At 38.6% G+C, this 19,759-nt stretch overlaps 1 protein-coding gene across 3 annotated transcripts in view; it reads right to left on the bottom strand.

Annotated features, from left to right (window-relative positions):
- The window catches only part of LOC124711116 (splicing factor, suppressor of white-apricot homolog), a 170,270-nt gene that overhangs the window by 52,955 nt on the left and 97,556 nt on the right, over positions 1–19,759 (bottom strand). For all 3 annotated transcript variants that reach the window (XM_047240981.1, XM_047240980.1, XM_047240983.1), the window contains exon 10: positions 5,691–6,359. In XM_047240981.1, the coding sequence (XP_047096937.1) occupies positions 5,691–6,359 (669 nt within the window). The remainder of the gene's footprint in view (positions 1–5,690; positions 6,360–19,759) is intronic.

The following is a 19,759-nucleotide window of genomic DNA, read 5'->3' on the forward strand; positions in this document are numbered from 1 at the left end:
GAACTTTTACAAGTGAGCATGATTGTTCCGACTGTGTAAGAGCCTCACTGCCTCACCTGTCTCATCCCTGGTGCGATTGTAAATTGAAGAGCAGGCAAGCTGAGTTGCAAATTCCTTGCTGTTTAGGTTTCTTAGTCCATGCTCGGCAGTACTTCTGGAATTATTTTCCATTCTACCATTCTTTGCAATATCCATAGTGCATGAATACTATAAGGTTACTCAAACTTGCCCTTCTCCCTGAGTGCTGCAACTGTGGCAGTGTTGAGCGTTTAGTGGTGGACATGTACATTTAGTCTGTACCAGCATCATGGACAGTACGGTATGATGCTTTACACAGGACTCTCTGACTGTACTGCTTTTACAGCTGTGCTTCTATATCCCTCACTGGCCTCACCACCTTCACCTAGAATGTTGCTGCTTGGCAAGTTACGAAATTTTAATCTGTTAACTGTTTCATGTAACTGCTGTTTTCCTCATTCTAAAGACGTAAGTGACCAGTGAAGGTCACCATTTGCTAACTAACTTTATTGTAATCTAGTAAGTCTGTTATGTAACTGCTGTTTCTCTCATTCTGAGGACCTAAGTACACAGTTATTCTATGCATTTGGAACCCCTTGTTCTGACAGTGTAATGTGTTTTTAAACTTGGCCAAGTTTTTTTGTTAATTACTACGGGAAGCTACTCCTGGTCTCAATTGATCATTCTTTTAGTTTCGTGGTTTACTTACTGTAACAGCCCTCCCTCCACCCCTTTAATGCCTGGGGCTGTAACAGCACTGGATTTGGGGACCTCACACTTGGTTTGACCACAGTTGACTGTATTTCATAAGCGCAGTGCCTATATGCAAACAAATTGTTTTTAGTTATTCCTTATTTTGTCAGGTTAACATCCCATTGGGTTCTATTTATTGTGTATGGTGCTACCACTCACTCTTGTAAGAGGAAAGCATGTAATCTGCTTTGCAAGGCTTAAACTTTGTACTTATGGGATTTACCTGTGCTGAAAGCTCTGGCCATGCGTTGTTAGCTGTGACCGGTCTTGCACAGAGCATAGTTCCTTCATAATTAACGGTTATTTATTTTTTAACGGGGGAAAAGAAAAGGCCACATTGCCAAATATTGAATTTGTTTCTTCAGTCACTGAATTCAAATGTTGGCTATGGTGCCAGAATTTGTTTCTCGCTTGAGCTATAGAGGCCGCACCTATTCCTAATATTTTGTGCGTTTTCTTTTATTTTTAAGTCTAAATTTCAGGATGTTCCATCTTAGTTCCATGGTTGTTTAAATGCTGCAAATTTGTAACATTCTTTTCATAAGTAATGGCATCCTGTATTTAAGTTACTTGTGCTCATGACTGTTCTCCCAGCTGTGTGCTTTGTTAAAATATGTAGAGTCTGTGGTTTAAATTATAACAACATTCGGTCATGACTTTAAAGGTTTGCAGTTTAAGGGGTTGTCTATAAAAAGTTATAATTTGATAAAAGGCCCTGTTTCATTTTATAACGGTTGTGGTATCCAAACTGTTGTTCCCTTGAAACTTCCTGGCAGTTGGTAGAGCACTTGCCTGCGAAAGGCAAAGGTCCCGAGTTCGAGTCTTGGTCCGGCACACAGTTTTAATCTGCCAGGAAGTTTCATATCAGCGCACACTCCACTGCAGAGTGAAAATGTCATTCTGTTGTTCCCTTTTTAATGGCCATTTAATGTAATTGTTGCTTATCCCAGAAATTGTTTCTCTTTATATATGTGGTAATAAAGTTTTTCAAATGGTGAATGATGTGTACTTAAAATCCTGGCCAAGTCCTTCCACATTTTTGATTTTGGTTAAGCCACACCATTAAAGGTGACATTTCAGCATCCTGGCATTGCAAGAAACAAGACTGAAGGATGAGGACATAATGAAGTCCAAATGGTATATTATACGAAACAGAAGACCACATCACAGGGTTAAGCAAGAGACTTTTACATTACAAGAGAAGAAAACACAAGTGGTGGGAGAATGAATGAAAGTGAAGAAGCTGTCTAGAAGAAAAATATGGAGGGTTTGCCAGGAAACTAAGAAAGAGAATGAATTTAAAAATCTACGAAACAATGAGAAGCACAATCACTAAAATATACAAAATGAAAGGAGAAAGACACAGAATGAAAATGTGGAAGAAACGAATTACGCATTCAAGAAAAACTAGACATGAGCCTTCTTTAAGGACGTGAACAGCAGGACAAAGGACTATGAAGCAAGAGAGCCATTTGTGAAAGGGCATGATGGAGAAGGACATTATGTGAGGAAACAGTGGAAAAAAGCCAACAATATTCCAGTACATGAGAATGGTGACAAAAGGTCCTGGATAACTGCCCGAGGGACCTCACTACTGAACATTAGGTGTAAGATACTTTTTTGATTGTTGGCAAATAGGGTGGAAGAGCAGTTGAGCCAAAATTGATAAATCTAACATCCCAATAAGACCCACTGGAAGTCTCAAGATAGCTCCCACTAACAAACTTGCAGGACACATGTTAAAAATCACTATTTGAAAACTATAAAATAGAAGATGAAAGAACTATAAGGAACACCTCACAGTTAATGCAACTCATAAGAGGTACAAAAATCCCAACTCAGTGGCCCTTTTCTCTTTTGACACAGAAAAAACACAGACATACCAGTAACAGAGACAAATAGAGCTGTAAAACATTGGAGCATGAATAAAATGAAAGGTGTTTTTCTTGTAAATTAATACAATTAAAAACCATGGCTACTGAAGGTGTACAAATTTGGTACAAAATAAAACGTAACATCACAGTAGACTACTTAGCCTTTGTCAATGATATAACATTACTACATGTGAACGAAGAAGATGAAAAAGTGGCATGTAAAATCTTGCTGTAGGTGCTGTGAAAACCAGCCTCTGGATAGTGTACCTAACACCAATATCTTGAATGTGGAGACTAACCAGAATGCTGAAGGTCAAGTGATGGCAAATGAATAGCTTCTGTTACATGGGAGAAATGCTGCAGGTCCCAAATGCTGCAGAAACTACTTTCTGTTGTAAAGACAACATATGGAAATAGAACCTGCCCACAAGTAGAAAAATGAGACATTATACACCCCCAATCAGAAATACCACATTGTACGCAATGGACACGGTCATTTTGGGCAAGACAGCCTGTATTCAGTGAGGAGGAGGAGGAATGGAAGATCTTGAGAGGCAACCAAGGAGAAAAAAAAAGGGGGTGAAGTCTGACTACATAGGTCACGGCAGGAGCTGTATGACAGTGTTTAACCAATTACAAGCAATCATATGGAGGGCAGTACACTGACCAAGCAGATATGGAACACAACAGGACTAACAGAAAACAAGTTGATAAAAGTAGTCATGGTCAGGAGGGTGGGGGTGGGGGTGGGGGGTGAGGATTTGGAATACAACCAGAATAAGTAAAAAAATCCATATGCAGCAATGCAGGAAGGTACAGGTACAGGAACGCAGTGGAAGAAAATTAGGATCATGGAAACAGAGATAGCCAGGAGCAAGAGAATGAGGAAGTATTGGGAAGAAAAAAAGACATACTGAAGAGTCACCCACAAACCAAAGCTGTTTCAAGGTGGAATATAGGTAACAGTTTTATCTGCCAACCTCACACTTCCCAATACCTTCGCACAATAAAGTATACCAAAAATCGACATGCTTCTGAGAGATTGTTATTACAGTTCTCCAAATGAACTACACATTTTCATAGTATTTAAGCCACCAAATACAAGACTTCAGCTTCACAGTCAAATCAGTCAGCATGACATGTTCAATTTGCTTGTATTGGCACAGGAAATGTGATGTGTCAGAGTTGTTCCTGTCACTCCAAGAGAATACTGTAAATGTTTATTTCAATAGTTATTAAATATTACTTTTACTATTTTGGAAATGAAATTAAATTTGTGGTGACAGCCAAATCTTTAGCACAGTTTGAGGTTTAGGTCGATTGAAGGTGATAATTTGTGAATTGGTGAAACCAGCGATAGTGTTTCCATAAGAAGCAATTACACTCTCATACAGCATGACTAATTCTGTCATATATCACATGTGATATAAGTGATGTTGGTACGGTGTTATGTCTTCTGTGCTGTGATGCAAGCAAACTGAGCAGGCACCATGTTCATTCTCATGTTTACAATGTTACAATGTCGTATTTGATTATTTCCATACCCATACATGCAACTTGCAAAACTGTGCAATTTAACTGATACACTGCATTAAACATCTAACCTGCATAACTTTTTGTGCTGAAGTGTCAGGGAACAGGACATTAACGAATGAAACTGTTACCAGAATAGGGTTTATTGGAAGTAGCTTATTTTCACCCGACTTCACCCTGAATGCATCACATTTCTATGCAAGAAGTGAAGTCATTTAAAGGATATACACGAAAAAATCATGATTCTACATCAATATTAATTAATTATCAGTGATCAATATTAGAGAACAGCTGCCTTCAGATTCACAACATTTTTACACGTAACAGAAAAAATGATAAATTCTGTGACATTTCACAAAAAAAAACACTGATTTTGCATTATAGTGTTAAAAATCGTAGAATTTGTGTTATTCTTTGTAAGAAATTTTCATGTCTCTGCCTATTCAAATAACAACAAAATCGTTCTAGAATGAGGAACACAACTCTGACATCAAGCAATTCAGTAGCCTCCTAAATGGCTAACAATAAACCAAGAACGAATACTTCAAACTTTAATCTTTCACCATGAGAATCTCTTTGTACTCATCTTTCTCTATACTCCCAAATGATGCTTTCAACTTTCTTCATCCTCTATCTGACAACTCCACCCCCCCCCCCCCCCCCAATATGATAAATTCTTGCTGCCTTTATTTTTCTTCCATCTTAGGCACAAATTTTCTGCCAAACAAAATTTTTTTTTTCTGCTTCCATATTAGGTATAAATTTTCTGCCTAACAACTTTTTCTTATTTTTCATTTATTTTCACTCCATTAGTCTTCTTTCATCTCCATCATCTGTTACATAATTGCAATTAAATTATCCCTTTGATCTCATGTCACAATACATACATATCCACTTTTTGCCACTGAATACTTAGCCTCTGTTGTCAGTTGGTGACTCCTTTTGATAACCCCGTTAATATAAGAGCTGAATCCAACATTTCATACTACATTATTTCAGTACATTTATCTCTCAGCCTTTTTCTCTAGATGCAGAAATCTAAACAATAATCTCCTCTCAGCTCAACTACTAAAGGTTATCCACATCTGCGAAACACATCAGTCCCTTTTTATACAAAATTATTCATTGCCATATTTTATTATGCTATTTGTGGCAGCTTCCAGTTTCTTTTAACTGTACAATAAAACTGCTTGTGATGATACTCCCTGCCATTAACTATTACAAGAAAGGTAGAACAGCTGTTAAAATTAGTTATTCTGTAACTTAAATTTTCTTTAATGTGACAAACGTATGTTATCAACTGATTTTAAGACTATTTTCTGCATACATTTCTCTAAGAATTTAGTAAAATTAAAGCATGAAAGCAGGGAAATATCTGTTACTGCACAATTTTATTTCACAAAATGCCTGAAATGTTGTATAAAATATTTATCTAGCAACATCTTTTTGCTTCTTTTAACTTTAAAATGAAATACCAGTTTTTGCAATAAAATTTAAAAATAAATAACATACCCCACTTGTCCTTATCAACTGCTGGCTTCTTCTCCTCTGCCAGCTCGCCCGTCAAATCAATGACCTCTGTCTCCTTTCGAGTCTCTTCTTTCTCTTTCTCTCTTTCTTTCTTCTTCTGCTCTGTGTGCTGGACACTCTGTCGCTGTTCTGCTTCCACTTGAGGCTTCCTCCGATCTGGTACTGACTTCTTGTGCTCAATTTCCCCTTTCCTGGCATCGGACATATGGCGTTTTCGATCTGCATCCATTCGACGGCGTTCAGAAGCAGCAGCTCTCTTGCGTTCTCTTTCTCGCTCACGCTCTCTCTCCCTCTCCCTTTCTCGTTCTCTTTCCCTCTCCCTCTCCCTTTCTCGTTCTCTTTCTCTCTCTCTTTCTCTATCTCTTTCACGTTCTCTTTCTCTATCAGAAAAGTCATGAGTTCTTTTCCGGTCTGAAACTTCTGTAGGTCTTCTGCTCTGTTCCTGCCTCCTACTTGATTCTGCTCTCTTTGTTGGTTCCACCCGCTTCACGGGTTCCGGTTTTCTCACAGATTCCTGTTTTTTGTTTGCTTCTGATTTTTTGGACTCTTCGGACTCTTCTTCATCTGAACTTTCCTCTATAGGCAAAGCACTTCTCATTTCCAATAAACCTTCCATCTCTCTTGGTTTTTTAATAGAGAAGCAGACAGGAGCTGGAAAGTGAAATAAAATGTCAGGTACAATATCTCCCAGTACTTCTTTTGGCATTTGTTTTAAACAGAATAAAACCCTACTTAAAACTTTATAAGTTAGGAACATTAGCTACACTGTAATACTGTGAAACTATAAAATACAACAAGAGCAACATATTTTGGCAAGAAGCACAATATATCAAGAGGTATATAAACTAACAGAAGTGTCTTTAGTGTCTTTGGTGTGGCTCAAAAATAAAAGTACTCTCGGCAATAAGGCACAATTCTCACATACCTTTGTTCGAGGCTGCAGCAAGAATGTAAAAAACTGTGAATATAGTCCAAAGCAGATTTAAACTGCCTTTATAGCTAAACAAAATATATCACAGATACACTCTCACTGCCATTATGGCACACAAATCTAGTGCATGAGCTCACAGAATGAGGACAGTAACACTAGCAAAGATGCTACACCACACAAAGAGTTGTCTCGTTACTCGGTAAACAGAGAGGAAATGCCTATCTTAGTATGTTTTCGAAGTGGCACAAAGACAGGCAACTAATTTCAAATTTCTGGAATGTAAAATTGCATGTTTCACAAAACACAGAAGAGTAGTATCCTAGGAGTACAACATCAATGAATCACAAGTGAAATCAGTCAACTCACACAAATACCAGGGTGTAATAAATGGCAGGTACCATAAATAAAATGGTCTCCAGCTGCAATAATGTATAATGACTTTAACATTCCAAAGATGGAAAATATTACTAACTTAATATTTGATCTTGGCTAAGAGATTGTAACTTTGTGTATGGTCTCTCTGAAGCAAATGAACTTTAACCTGATCTGATGACTAGTAGGCTTGACAACTTTTGCAGTTATGGTGTACGTGTACTGATGGAATGTAATTTTTGGAAATTTTTTCTGTGTGCACATGTGCAGCTGAGGATGAATCAGCTGTCCTGAAACTGATCAAGTAATTAAAAAAGTTATAAAATGAACTATACAGCCAGAGACTATTTTATTTATAATTACTAATTAGATTAGATTAGATTTACTTTCATTCCAATTGATCCGTAGTGAGGAGGTCCTCCAGGATGTAGAACATGTCAGAAAAACAACACATGACAAACATTTACAACTAAACCAAATAAGCTAATATACCTTCCACAGGTCCCAAGTGGAATGACAGTCTTTTTTTTATGAACACTATATGAAAGGATCATTTTACAACACTCATTTACTACAATCACATTAATGCACTGAATTTAAAATTAAAAAAAAAAAGAAGTTTTTTTATAAAGTAATACACATATAATAAAACTACTACATTACTTATTTACAATGAACACACTACTGCACTGGAATGTGTGCAGAAGTTAGACTGTACTTCAGTACTAGTGTCACACACTAGCGGTCCCGACAGACGTTGTCCTGCATGATATTGCAAGCGATTAGGATATTAAACAAAGTATGAAATGAACGACATATAATATAGTAATTTCATTATTCTTTATTTTGAAATGACATCAATTCATTATAATCAATAATGTTTATTTAATTTTATCTTAATGCGAGTTGATAATCAATATTTTTAGTCAATTCCTGAGGAGTATAAATGAATAAACTTGACAGTTTTCCAACGCGAGAACACGCCACGTATAATTGGAAAAGTGAGAAGACCGGATTTTCTAGATCCAACCCACAAATCGACATTGTTTGGCCTTGTGACATATTAATAATCATGGCAAATGCCACGCAAATTGGAAATTGCAGACGTCTGAATGGAATGGGTGAGTCTGAAGGGATCATTGGGATTCGTGGCAGGAGAACAACTTCACCTTGACCAGAATGAGATTTTCACTCTGCTTGAATTGCCGTTCAAAATTGTAGCTTCAAGAACATTGCCCATAATTTTTTATGACTCATCTTGTACTGTTGCATGGCTTAGTTGCATTTAAATTCCGAAGCAAAATGATAGGTGAGCCAATTTTTAATCGCAAGTTATGTGGTGGCATTCCTGGTAAATCCAGGGAATTCAAAAATTCAATGGGATAATTGGCTGCTTCATCAGGATCGGTAACAGTGTCGACTAATTTGAACAATATCTCTTTGCCGGGCAATGACTGTTGTATTTTGAAGTTAACAGCGTCAAAAATCGATATTTTATGCGGGTAAAATAGCTCATTCACAAAGCCACGCATGATTAATATAATTAGCTTGTAAATCTGGAAATATGCTTTCAATCAAAGCATCTTTTGTATTTACCATGTTGCCAAAATTGTCTGGCAATCTGATGCATTGTGCGTCTCCATGCAATGGTATTGTTCCAATGTTGAGCAACTGCTTGGAGAATGATAGTGCTCAAGGATCGTTTTGCAGTTGAACATGTATATTTGTGTTAAGACGTAATGTACTGACATTTCGCCATAGATAAGATTGTTTTATACATGCGTTAATTTCATCCGCATAAGTAGCACGTGAAATGACCAGCAATGTCTGTCTAAAATCACCGGAGAGGAGCAGTAAGGAACGACCGAAAAGCCTGGTGTTATTATTTTGATCTTTCATCATTCTATCGAGAGCTTCAAGTGAATGCTTGTGGGCCATAACTTATATGTGGCATAACTTATATGTGAATATAATACACTTAATAATCACTGAAATGAGACACCTGAAATATCCAAAGACACCGCACAAAAAAATTAAAATGTCAAAATAACTAAACACACCTAATATAATACACTCAAATTAAAATGTCGATAAATAAACGAAATCCTATGCACATAACTTATATCTGAATATAATACGCTCAATATTGCACACAAAAATGCAACGCCACCTACCGTGCTGATTTAAAAATGTAAATTTTCCAGGACCCCGTTTGAATGCATAACAAAAATTCATTCAAGTCGATCCAGCCGTTTAGTTGCAGTATAGATAAATAACCTAGATACCGACTGCAGCGCCATCTGAGGGGCTGATTTGTGAATGTAAACCCCATCCAGGGCGACACACACACACACACACACACACACACACACACACACACACACACACACAAAATCACCACTGGAGTAGAAGGAGTTGGCCACCAATAAATCATATACAGCTGTGTTCCCTCTATCCACTATGATGGGTAGTCAAATTAATTTGCATAGATATAAAACAGAGTGACCACAAGGGCTCAGTCCTAGCTAAGGTACATGAAGAACTTTTGGTTCATATGCATGATACCGGGAAAACGCAACGAGTCAATAAAGGAGACTGCCTAAACATTACTTGTTTGTCTCATTTTAGAATACAGCCCTAGTCTGTAGGACCCATACCAAACAGGACTAACATGGTGTACTTATCGCATACAAAGAAGGGCAACATAAATGGGAGCACTTTTGTTTGACACAATGGAGATTCTCATGGAAATGTTGAAAAAAAACTTGAATTGGTTGACACTGGAAAATGGATGCCCCCCCCCCCCCCCTATTCCTATGAAACTCACTTCATAAAGTTTCCAAGACCATTGTTATATGAATAATGTAGAGAAATCCTTCATTCCTGTAAGGTCTGTGAAGACAAGATTAGGCCAATAAAAGTTCACATGGAGCGCCATTCTTTCTGTGTCCATATGCAACTGGAATGGAAAGAAAACCCAACATGTGGTACCATGATAAGTACCACATGTTTTGCATTTCACAGTGGTTTGTCGAGTATGTATATCAATAAAGAGCAGTGATCCCAAAGTAGTCTATATCGAGCCCCAGGAATTTATTCCCATCTGCATGGGGCCCTTATCAGAATAAGAAAATATTGAGGGTTCATTAGATGTAAATGAGGGGATCTCATTTAGGCTGGTAGCAACCAAAATTCTGAATTCTTCTCAAAAAGGTGAGGCCTACTCCCCTGTGTGTCAGTGTTCATCTCATAACTTAAGACGGAGGGTGGAGCATCTCTTATTTTCGTTCTCCTGCTTGCAACGTTCAGTGAAATTATTATTTTCATAGCTCCATTCTTAAGTATTATCCCTTGCCCTTCTCCAAGGAATTGAAAGAGTATCTGGTGCTGCTCATGACGGGTCAGGAACCACTTTGTGAACCATCAAGAGCTGTGTTATTTTGCAACACAAGACGGCACAATAATCACTTCACAATAACTACATACACAAGGTTCTGTGTTAAATCGCTAAAATTTGCAGCAGTCATACAAAAAACATTATCAGGCTGAAGTTTACCAACTTCCTCTGATCCAGAGCTAAGAAGCCATCTCCTGGTAAAGAGACTATAGTTAGGTACCATAAACGTTAAAGTGAATCAATGTCATTTCATTTGGAAGTGCCGCAAAGAACTAAGTAAATTATTTTTATCAACCTATCCTTTGCAGTTTCTTCAACTGGGTAGAGAAGTGCTGATCATGACTTGAGGTGGAGAAGATTGATTTTGATTGGTATGTCATCTCATATTTACCTAAATAGATGAAATTTTGTCCACAGATAACTGATTCTAAACATGGTCAAATTTAAAAAGAAATGTAGACAGTGCACTGTTATTTGTAAAGTTTCATTTCGTTCCATCACTGTCACACAAATGATTACCTACGTGCCTTCATGCAACAAACTGTTAAGTTAATGACACTGTTAAAGCATCCATGCTGGAGGATCATTTGAGACAACGTCATCCTGATAAACAGGTAAAGATTTGAAATAGTTAAAGAGAAACTGCAAGAGAAACCACAGTTGACAGTAAATTTGCTTCAACATCACAATATCTTGCTATTAATAGAAAAACCTGGCAGACCACATACTACCAGGGGCCGAACTGCGCATAATAACCCTGAAAGAGTGGTTCGGTGTGGGGCGGCGTATGGGTGAAGTGGACTGCGGTAGTCATCGTGGGGTTGTGGTCCACTGCAGCTGCGGTGGGGACGGAGCCCCTCTGTCGTTTCTAGTCCCCTGGTTAACATACAATACAAGTCATAATCTTTGATCTCAGAATCTTCTCTAGGATTCTACTACAAACAGTTGCAAATGAGATAGAATAGTAGTTCTGTGGCTCACTTCTTCTTCTTCTTCTTCTTCTTCTTCTTCTTCATGTCACACTGGACATCTCTGTGCTCAAGGGATCTACAGAAACTGAAAGTCAAGATTGAAGCTAATTCGCTTGCAATTTTTGTATAGAACTTGACAAGAACTCCATGGAATTCTAGGTCTTATGGGATTTTAGCAATTTAAGTTACTTTTCAATGCCCTACAACTGATCATGATGCCACTCATCTTAGCTGCAGTATGGCTGTTAAATGATGCCAATATTCCTTGATTTTGCTTTGTGAAGGAAGAATGGAAGACATAATTTAACATTTTGACTTTTGTTTTGTTATTGTCAACTTTGGTTCCTGATTCCATCACAAGTGACTGGATACTGATTTTTGTACCACTGACATCTTTAACATAACCTAAAATTTCTAGGAGAGAAGATTTTGTCCTTCCAATGACCACATGTGCTTTAATCAACACTGCCTATCGGTGGATTTTTGCTTTTCTATATACTCATAAAACTAAAGGTTGTGAATGTCAAACAACGAACAGCCTTACTGCACCTCAGAGAAGCAAAGAATCTTAAAAAATAGTGAAGGTAAAATTGTTATGATGATTATGATGCCACTGAGCTGGAGTAGAGATGGGGAGGGAGAGGGAGAGGGAGAGAGAGAGAGAGAGAGAGAGAGAGAGTGTGTCATTTTTGGGAGAATAAGAAGCTCCTATTGCATGTATCAGGAGAATGTAATTTATTACATTACTTTCTTCACAAGAACACAAATATCATATTATATGATAAGTCCACTGAGAAACAAATATGTGACAACAAGATGTCGCAAGGTGAAAGTGTCTAGGCCACAAGTATAGTAAATTAATGCTGTAGTAGGTACATTGAAAACAGTGCCTTGAAAACAATACGAAGAAATAGACTTGAAAAGAACGACACTATAGTTGGATAGCCAAGATGTTGCAAGACATTACCTTTTTGCCAATATCGACAGAAGTTTTTGTCGGCAGCGAACTAACCCCAGATATACAATGGTACATACGCATGTGGTGTGTGAAACTTTAACTGCTCCTGATGCACTGAACGTTCAAATGAATTTGAGAATCCTGTCATGTAATGTCCTCCACCATCAACATTTCAACAGGTGAACATACCATCATACCCACATTGCAATTGAAATGAGCGACTGCTGTGGATGGAAACTTAAAACCCTCGGTTGGAGAGGCTACACCAACCAAAACCAAGAGACATCCTATGCACAGAGAGAACAAATACCGTAAACTAGCGTCAGCATACAACTGAAAACGACCATCAGACATTACTGATACTGGGAAAATTAATTAACAATTGGGGAGAAAGTAGCACTGATTCTGTTCCTCTGCTGTTTGACCTTAACAGTTCTGCTACATTTCTGACATAATATTTTTCCTCAAATGTAGTGCAGCACTGTTGAAAGGTACAATGGTGGATGCCTCAGAGCTTTTTATGCAAAAAATGAAGGCACAGAGGGGCAAGCCTTACTAAGATCAGACAAAAAGCCCGTCATTGCTGAATACCAGAAGGGCAAGTTCAAACAGAAACCCTTTATGTTGTTATATAAGCTACTATACCGTTGTGTTTATTACTAAATAATAATGCATTTTTTTAATTTTGGACAAAGAAAGTAACCATCATTACTGTACTACTTTGAACCACACAGGGATCAGAAGCATGAAGTACATTGCAAAAAGAGCATTTCTTGGTGGAGAAGACATGAGTGTGTGTTCTTTGTGAAGAACACATACAAGGTATTTGAACCTATTATTTTTTTATCTTCTTATGCCTTTGTAAAATAGTGTGGAATGATATCAGAGCAGATGGGAGCTTCCTAGCATCATCTCACCCAGAAGTCATTGCTGTGCAGTCATCCGAAGTAAGTGAACTTTCTGAGAATATCGAGCAGTAACTACTATTTTCTTTCAGTAATATTTCAGTAGCAAACAAGAAACCTTTATTTTTCGTGTCATCCATGTGTATGTGGACTCTGCTTCTTCCAGTGCTGTTGGCCAATGATGTCGAGTAGTAATACTAATGTGTGAAGTTTTACTCTGTGACAAGTCTGCTGTGATTGAATGATGGGAGGAGTAGCGGGGCAGGCCGGAGTGAAACTGGGTGAGGTTCCGACCTGTTGCCAAGGGCAGAATGTATTCTGTACAGTTTTTACAAACCACAGCAAAGTGGGAACAGAGTGCAACAGCTGGCTTCATAGAATGTGATTTTTTCATCAATAAATTTTACTTTGAACATTCAGAAGTTATAATACTAAATCTGAATAAATACCATTACTAAAGCACAACCCAACAGCTGATAAATTGCTGGGATCTGAAGGAAAAAGCAGTTTTTATTACAACTAGCAGCTGGTGCATTGTAGATAGTGATTTAAACATCCCAAGTGTTGAAACTTCCTGGCAGATTAAAACTGTGTGCCGGACTGAGACTCGAACTCGGGATCTTTGCCTATCACAGGCAAGTGCTCTACCAACTGAGCTACCCAAGCAAGACTCACGACTCGTCCTCACAGCCTGATCTCCTACCTTCCAAAATTCACAGAAGCTCTTCTGTGAACCTTGCAGAACTAGCACTCCTGGAAGAAAGGATATTGCGGAGACATGGCTTAGCCACAGCCTGGGGGTGATGTTTCCAGAATAAGATTTTCACTTTGCAGCGGAGTGTGCGCTGATATGAAACTTCATGGCAGAGTGAAAAGCTCATTCTGGAAACATCCCCCCAGGCTGTGGCTAAGCCATGTCTCCGCAATATCCTTTTTTCCAGGAGTCCTAGTTCTGCAAGGTTCACAAAAGAGCTTCTGTGAAGTTTGGAAGGTAGGAAGCCAGGTACTGGCAGAATTGAAGCTGTGAGGACTGGTCATGGGTCATGCTTGGGTAGCTCAGTTGGTAGAGCACTTGCCTGCAAAAGGCAAAGATCCCGAGTTCGAGTCCCGGTCCAGCACACAGTTTTAATCTGCCAGGAAGTTTCATATCGCGCACACTCCGCTGCAGAGTGAAAATCTCATTCTTGATCCCAAGTGTTAGTGAACATTACAGAACAGGGTGAGAGCCAGGACTCCAGGTAGAACTTAAGCAAAAATCACCATCTGGATTTATAAGGTCAATTGCTGTTTTAATCCTAACAGCTTACTAAGTAACACTGTCCAAGTAACTGGAAGTACACACTTGAATCTCTGCATTACCGTAACTCATCAGATGACCGGTAATAGGGCGATTTCACACATTAGTTAGAGGAACTGCATGTGAACAGTGTATTTTAAGAAGTTCTGATGTAGTCCCTTTCTTCACTCACATTCCTCTGTCTGATTCATTATGTATAGCTGTTAGGATTGTTTTTGAATTAAGGGGAGGTTTACTATCTTTTGGTTCAAAAAATCGTTTTTTTTTTAATTGCATTTTTGGATCCATAAAAGTGTTTGGAATCCACACCTGAAATGATTTTTCCAAATACGGAACAGAAATGTTTGTTATTCGCAATTGAACAAAAAAAAAATTCACCTGACTGAAATCGGCCTTTTTCACACACCAGTTTTTCTTTTCTTTCGGAGGACGAGTTATTGTACTGGTGCTTGGGAGGAAACACAAAATTCAAATGAAAGTTTGAATGTGCTTGTTTCGAAGTTAGCCCCCAAGAATTTGCATTCTGGTGAGAAAATTGCGACTTTCCTGGCACTGAGCAGCTTCAACGAAGGGTATTCAGCAATGCTGAAGACCATGACAAAGATGAACATCAGCCTGGGACTATATTTGGTGCAATTCGCCAAGCATTCGCGTCACCACCAGATTCAAGCTGCCGAAAATCGCTTGTCACCGGCTGTACGAGCGGCTCTGGAGAAGCACCAGATGGCCCAGATCGAGGAGAACGCCCTCTATGAGGAAGAGAAAGGACTAGTTTATGGACCTGGAATAGCAGATTGAACGTAAGTTGCAGAATATTGCATTTATATGAAGTCAAAACTTCAAACGCGTTTTTCTCAAAATGTAGTATGGTAACTTCAAAAGTACTGAACCGATTGGCATGATTCTTTGTTTCCAACGAAGCTAACTAAATTGTCTAGAATTTGTACCACTTTTATTCCGATCCATCAACTATAAATATTTTTACTTGGCCGATGAAGTTGAAAAATAGATGAAAAAAACCCTTTTTTTTTCAAATAGCCGCCATTTTGGTTCCTAAGGCCCAAATAACTTAAGCAAGGTACAACTCCTCAAGAATCTTATATACTTTCCTGGCATCAACTCAATTTTGATTTCAGACGAGCCGGCTGACCTGTGACATACCCCGCATGGAGGTCTACATCAAAATTTTGTTTCATTCCAACAGCCCTTCCGCCTTTGCCTTTCGACATTTCCGGTCAAAAAATTTCCAGTTTGTAGATGAAATATCAATAAACATTTTGACCAAATTTGACATTTATATCTATAATACATCACAAGAAAAAAAATTCCCAAAGAACATGACTTTTTCGGGCCAAAAATAGTAAACTTCCCCTTAACTGAGCTGTTTAGACACGTGTTGACTTCCACTTATTTTCTATTCAATGAGAGCATTTCTAATAGCAGACTGATGAAGCTGTCATGGGATGCCCTTTGTCACTCACTGTTGCCAATCTTTTTACAGAAGATTTTGAGGAATGCACCCTTGAGTCTGTGGCATTGAAGGCTACATACTTTGTTAGATATGTAGATAATACTTTCATTATTTGGGCTAATGGCAGCAAGAATTTGCACTGCTTTCTAGAATATGTTAATTCAGTCCACCTTATTATTCACTTCAGTATGGAGGTGGGAAAGGATGTCTGCCTCTCCTTCCTTGATGTGTTAGTTAGGAGGATGAATGACAGTAGGAGGTTGGGCACTGTTTACAGGAAGCTAACGCGTGCTGATTTGTATGTTCAAGATGACAGTTTTTCACCATCCAACTCAGTTTGTAGCTGAGTTAGCTGACCTTGACGTAACTGCTCCGCAGAATTAATAAAGTCATAGAGTAATCAGACACTTGTGCTGTTAACCAACCATGAACTGAGTGAGTGGTAAGAATAATAAGGTGGCCCTACGTCTACTTGCATTTCCAACATAATTGATAGCATTTTGAGGAAATGTGCAGTTTTTGACTACTAGCTAAGATAAGGCCCCTTTTAGGCTTTGCAGAAGTTAATTTTGGTTAGCGTATGGCAGATTAGGGCTCTTTAGGCTTTGCAGAAGTTGATTTTGGTTAGTGTATGGCAGTGTATGGTAGGTCCCTGTTGTAATCATGACATTGTGTACCATTTTTGTCCAACTAAAACAACTGCTGGGAGAAACTGGTATGCTCACAACTAGGAGTGCTGACTAGTGCTATACTGACGTGCCGCACTCTTGACTTTGAAGATGACGTCCATTGTGACGCAAAAGAGAACATGATGATGAGTGTTCTAAACACTATTCATGCCATGGGCTAAGTGCTCCTGTAGAGCACACACATCAGAATTCAGTGTCTCCACAGTGTGCATACTGTGAAGCAGAGGAGTTGGAATTGGTCCAAGTTTCAAATTTATTTTACATCCAGATGGCACATTTCTGAACACATGTGTTATGAAAACTATCTACCAAGTCCCCTTACAGCTCCTAAGAAGGCCATAACAGGAATTGTGAAATATTCTATAGAGTATAAACGTCACACACATTTAAGCTGAGAAAATCTGTGATTGAAAAACTGGAGCACATACGATGTGCTGCCCCTCTATTGGCCGTGCTCTCCTGTGAAGCTCAGGACGGCTCACAAGATCTTGTAAGCAGGTGAGAAATGATTTACAAAGTAGCAAAAGAGAAAAGGTGAGCTGCTGCTAACAACTGGACTTCCTATCTGACTTCCAACTGCCGATCATATTCCTCACATATAGTTAATTGAGGTTTCCTACCAACAGCCCAGTCGTGACAAAGTGTGTTTTTAGAGTTTGCAAGATGTCTGTATATAGTAAGGAGAAAATAATTTCAGTTATGGAGAACTTGTAAATCATATGAATGTATCAAGAAAATAAGATGATGTCGCAAAAATAATGTGTGTCCTTTCTTGGAATGGAATCTTCGACACTGTGAGGCACCTTAAGAAAAGCAGCAAAAATGCATCATAGAGCAAAAATTGGGAGACACACTTAACTGCAAAATGTTTTATTTCAGTGGGCACATCAAGATAAGATTGTGTCAATTCCTCTCAGTGCACCAGCAATTCAAGCAAGGCTCTAGAAACTTTGAGCAAGACCAGAACAGAAAATTTGAATGTGTCTGTAGATTGGGTCAACAGCTTAAGGGAAATTGTTTATCAGAAACATCAGTGGTGAGGCCAGATCCCTGAAAAAAGACGTTACTGACTGGAAAAATGTTATCTTGGCACACTTATGGTATGGTATGAAAAGTGTGACATATTTTACACAGATGGATTTGGAATGGTTTCTAACTCAAGCCTGACAAGTCTTACACTGACAAAACGAAGGTGGGAAGCATAGCAAAGACCAAGTAATGTACTCGGGGCATTATTGATGGGATGGAAAAACTGTAGTTGCTTGTCACTGGTGAAGCTGCAATGAACTTCCTTTCTTCCTGTTCGGTGCCCTGTATCAGGGACTGGCATGGTATGTCTCCAACATTCACAAAGAACCAAATCTACATTTATACGGGCTATTATTACAATGGGGTCACCACCCACTAAGACATTGTAATGCTGCAGCCAGCAACCACCCCACGAAGACTTCTGTGAAGAAATCCATGTACCCATTTTGTCTGCATCTAGTGATTTATCAAATGTCAGATGTTCCACAGCATGCACATCATGTATCTGAGGTGGGATGGGGAGACCAGCCCAGTCTTTACCTAGGTGGCTGTGGAAAACCGTCAAAAAAAAAAAAATACTCCCAGGCTCGCCGTCATGCTGGCCTGCATTGTTAATCCACAAGGCGAATCTGATCCAGAGCCAGCGAGGTTCCCCTTGCCAGAAGGGGCACTCTTAATATGCTTAGCTATTCAGAAACCTTCAACAATGTATGGAAACTGTAATGTGAGTATACAAATCAGCGATAAGCCTAAATGATAGGAGTAAAATTTGTTGTATAGCATATGACTGTAAGCACAAAATAAGCAAAGAAAATCCCAAGATTGTGCTTCCTCCAGACAACTGTGCTGGCCACCCATGTGGTGCTTTGCTGTAAAACAATGGACTTTTGTTTCTTCCTCCTAGTGCAACTATCATGTTTCAGCTGTGGAGCCTCAAGTTGCTGAAAACTAATCCGAGAAAGCTGGAGTTTTTGAGGAGAGTTTATCAGTCTTTTTGAAACTCCAGGGAAATGTTTTTGCAGAGTGCTCGAGTGACTCGATAAAGATTTTATTATAAACATGTGGAGGATTAAAGGTTGGTGTTACTGAGCTTGATGACGACAAGGCAGGAAGTCTGAGACAAACTTGGCACCGTCCACTTCCAGGACTGTTTCGGTTGTTGATGACATTACATCACAGATCTAAAATTACGAGATTATAATGGTGAAGTTGAATCAGAGGTGGAATGTGAATCAGAGCCGGGTCTCTCAAAATATTTATGTCCTGGACACAATCTGATTTGTAGGTATGTGTTTGCATGAAACTTTGAAATGCCTTATGACTAACTGTAGGCAATGACATAGAAAACTCTGTAGTTAAATACCAGTGCAGACTGAAGCAACAAGCACTTTACTGTCCTTTTTAAATACAATTAATTTCTGCATAGCCAAAACACAATTTGTATGTTACTGCATGAATTAATTAAATATCTATTATAAGAGTGAATTTATTTCTTTTTATAGGGTTTGGAATCCATTTGGGTAAACGCATCTTCATGTCACCTCTTACAGAAGCAGCAGCTATGGCGTCAACAATCATTTTCGCTTAAGACGTTTCCCAGCATTTCACCCACGGACCCTTGTAGTGTGTCTTACTGAGATTTTGTTACATTCAAATAGAACAGTACAGGCAATATTCAACAATATTTACACTACAACTACTACAATGGCACTGCATGGTTTGCTTACAAGAGCAACCAAAAACTGGATGTGTATAATTCTTGCTCAAATACCTAAAACATCTGGTTATTCATAAACAGGGATCCTAGAGATAATGATAATTTGACAAAATACTAAATGCCTTTGATTTGATATTATTTTGGCTACTATAGTATTACATCTCTTGCTCAGTTCTGAGTTAACTGAAAACGTACTGGGCCGTGTGTTACCTCAGTTTCATTTTTATGCCTCCAGCTTAGCAAGTTCATTTTATTTTGATATAATTCAAAAATTTTATAATCTGCAATTGATGCCAAGACAATATCTTTTCACT

The sequence above is a fragment of the Schistocerca piceifrons genome, chromosome 8 (assembly GCF_021461385.2).
Source record: "Schistocerca piceifrons isolate TAMUIC-IGC-003096 chromosome 8, iqSchPice1.1, whole genome shotgun sequence".
Lineage (NCBI taxonomy): Eukaryota > Metazoa > Arthropoda > Insecta > Orthoptera > Acrididae > Schistocerca > Schistocerca piceifrons.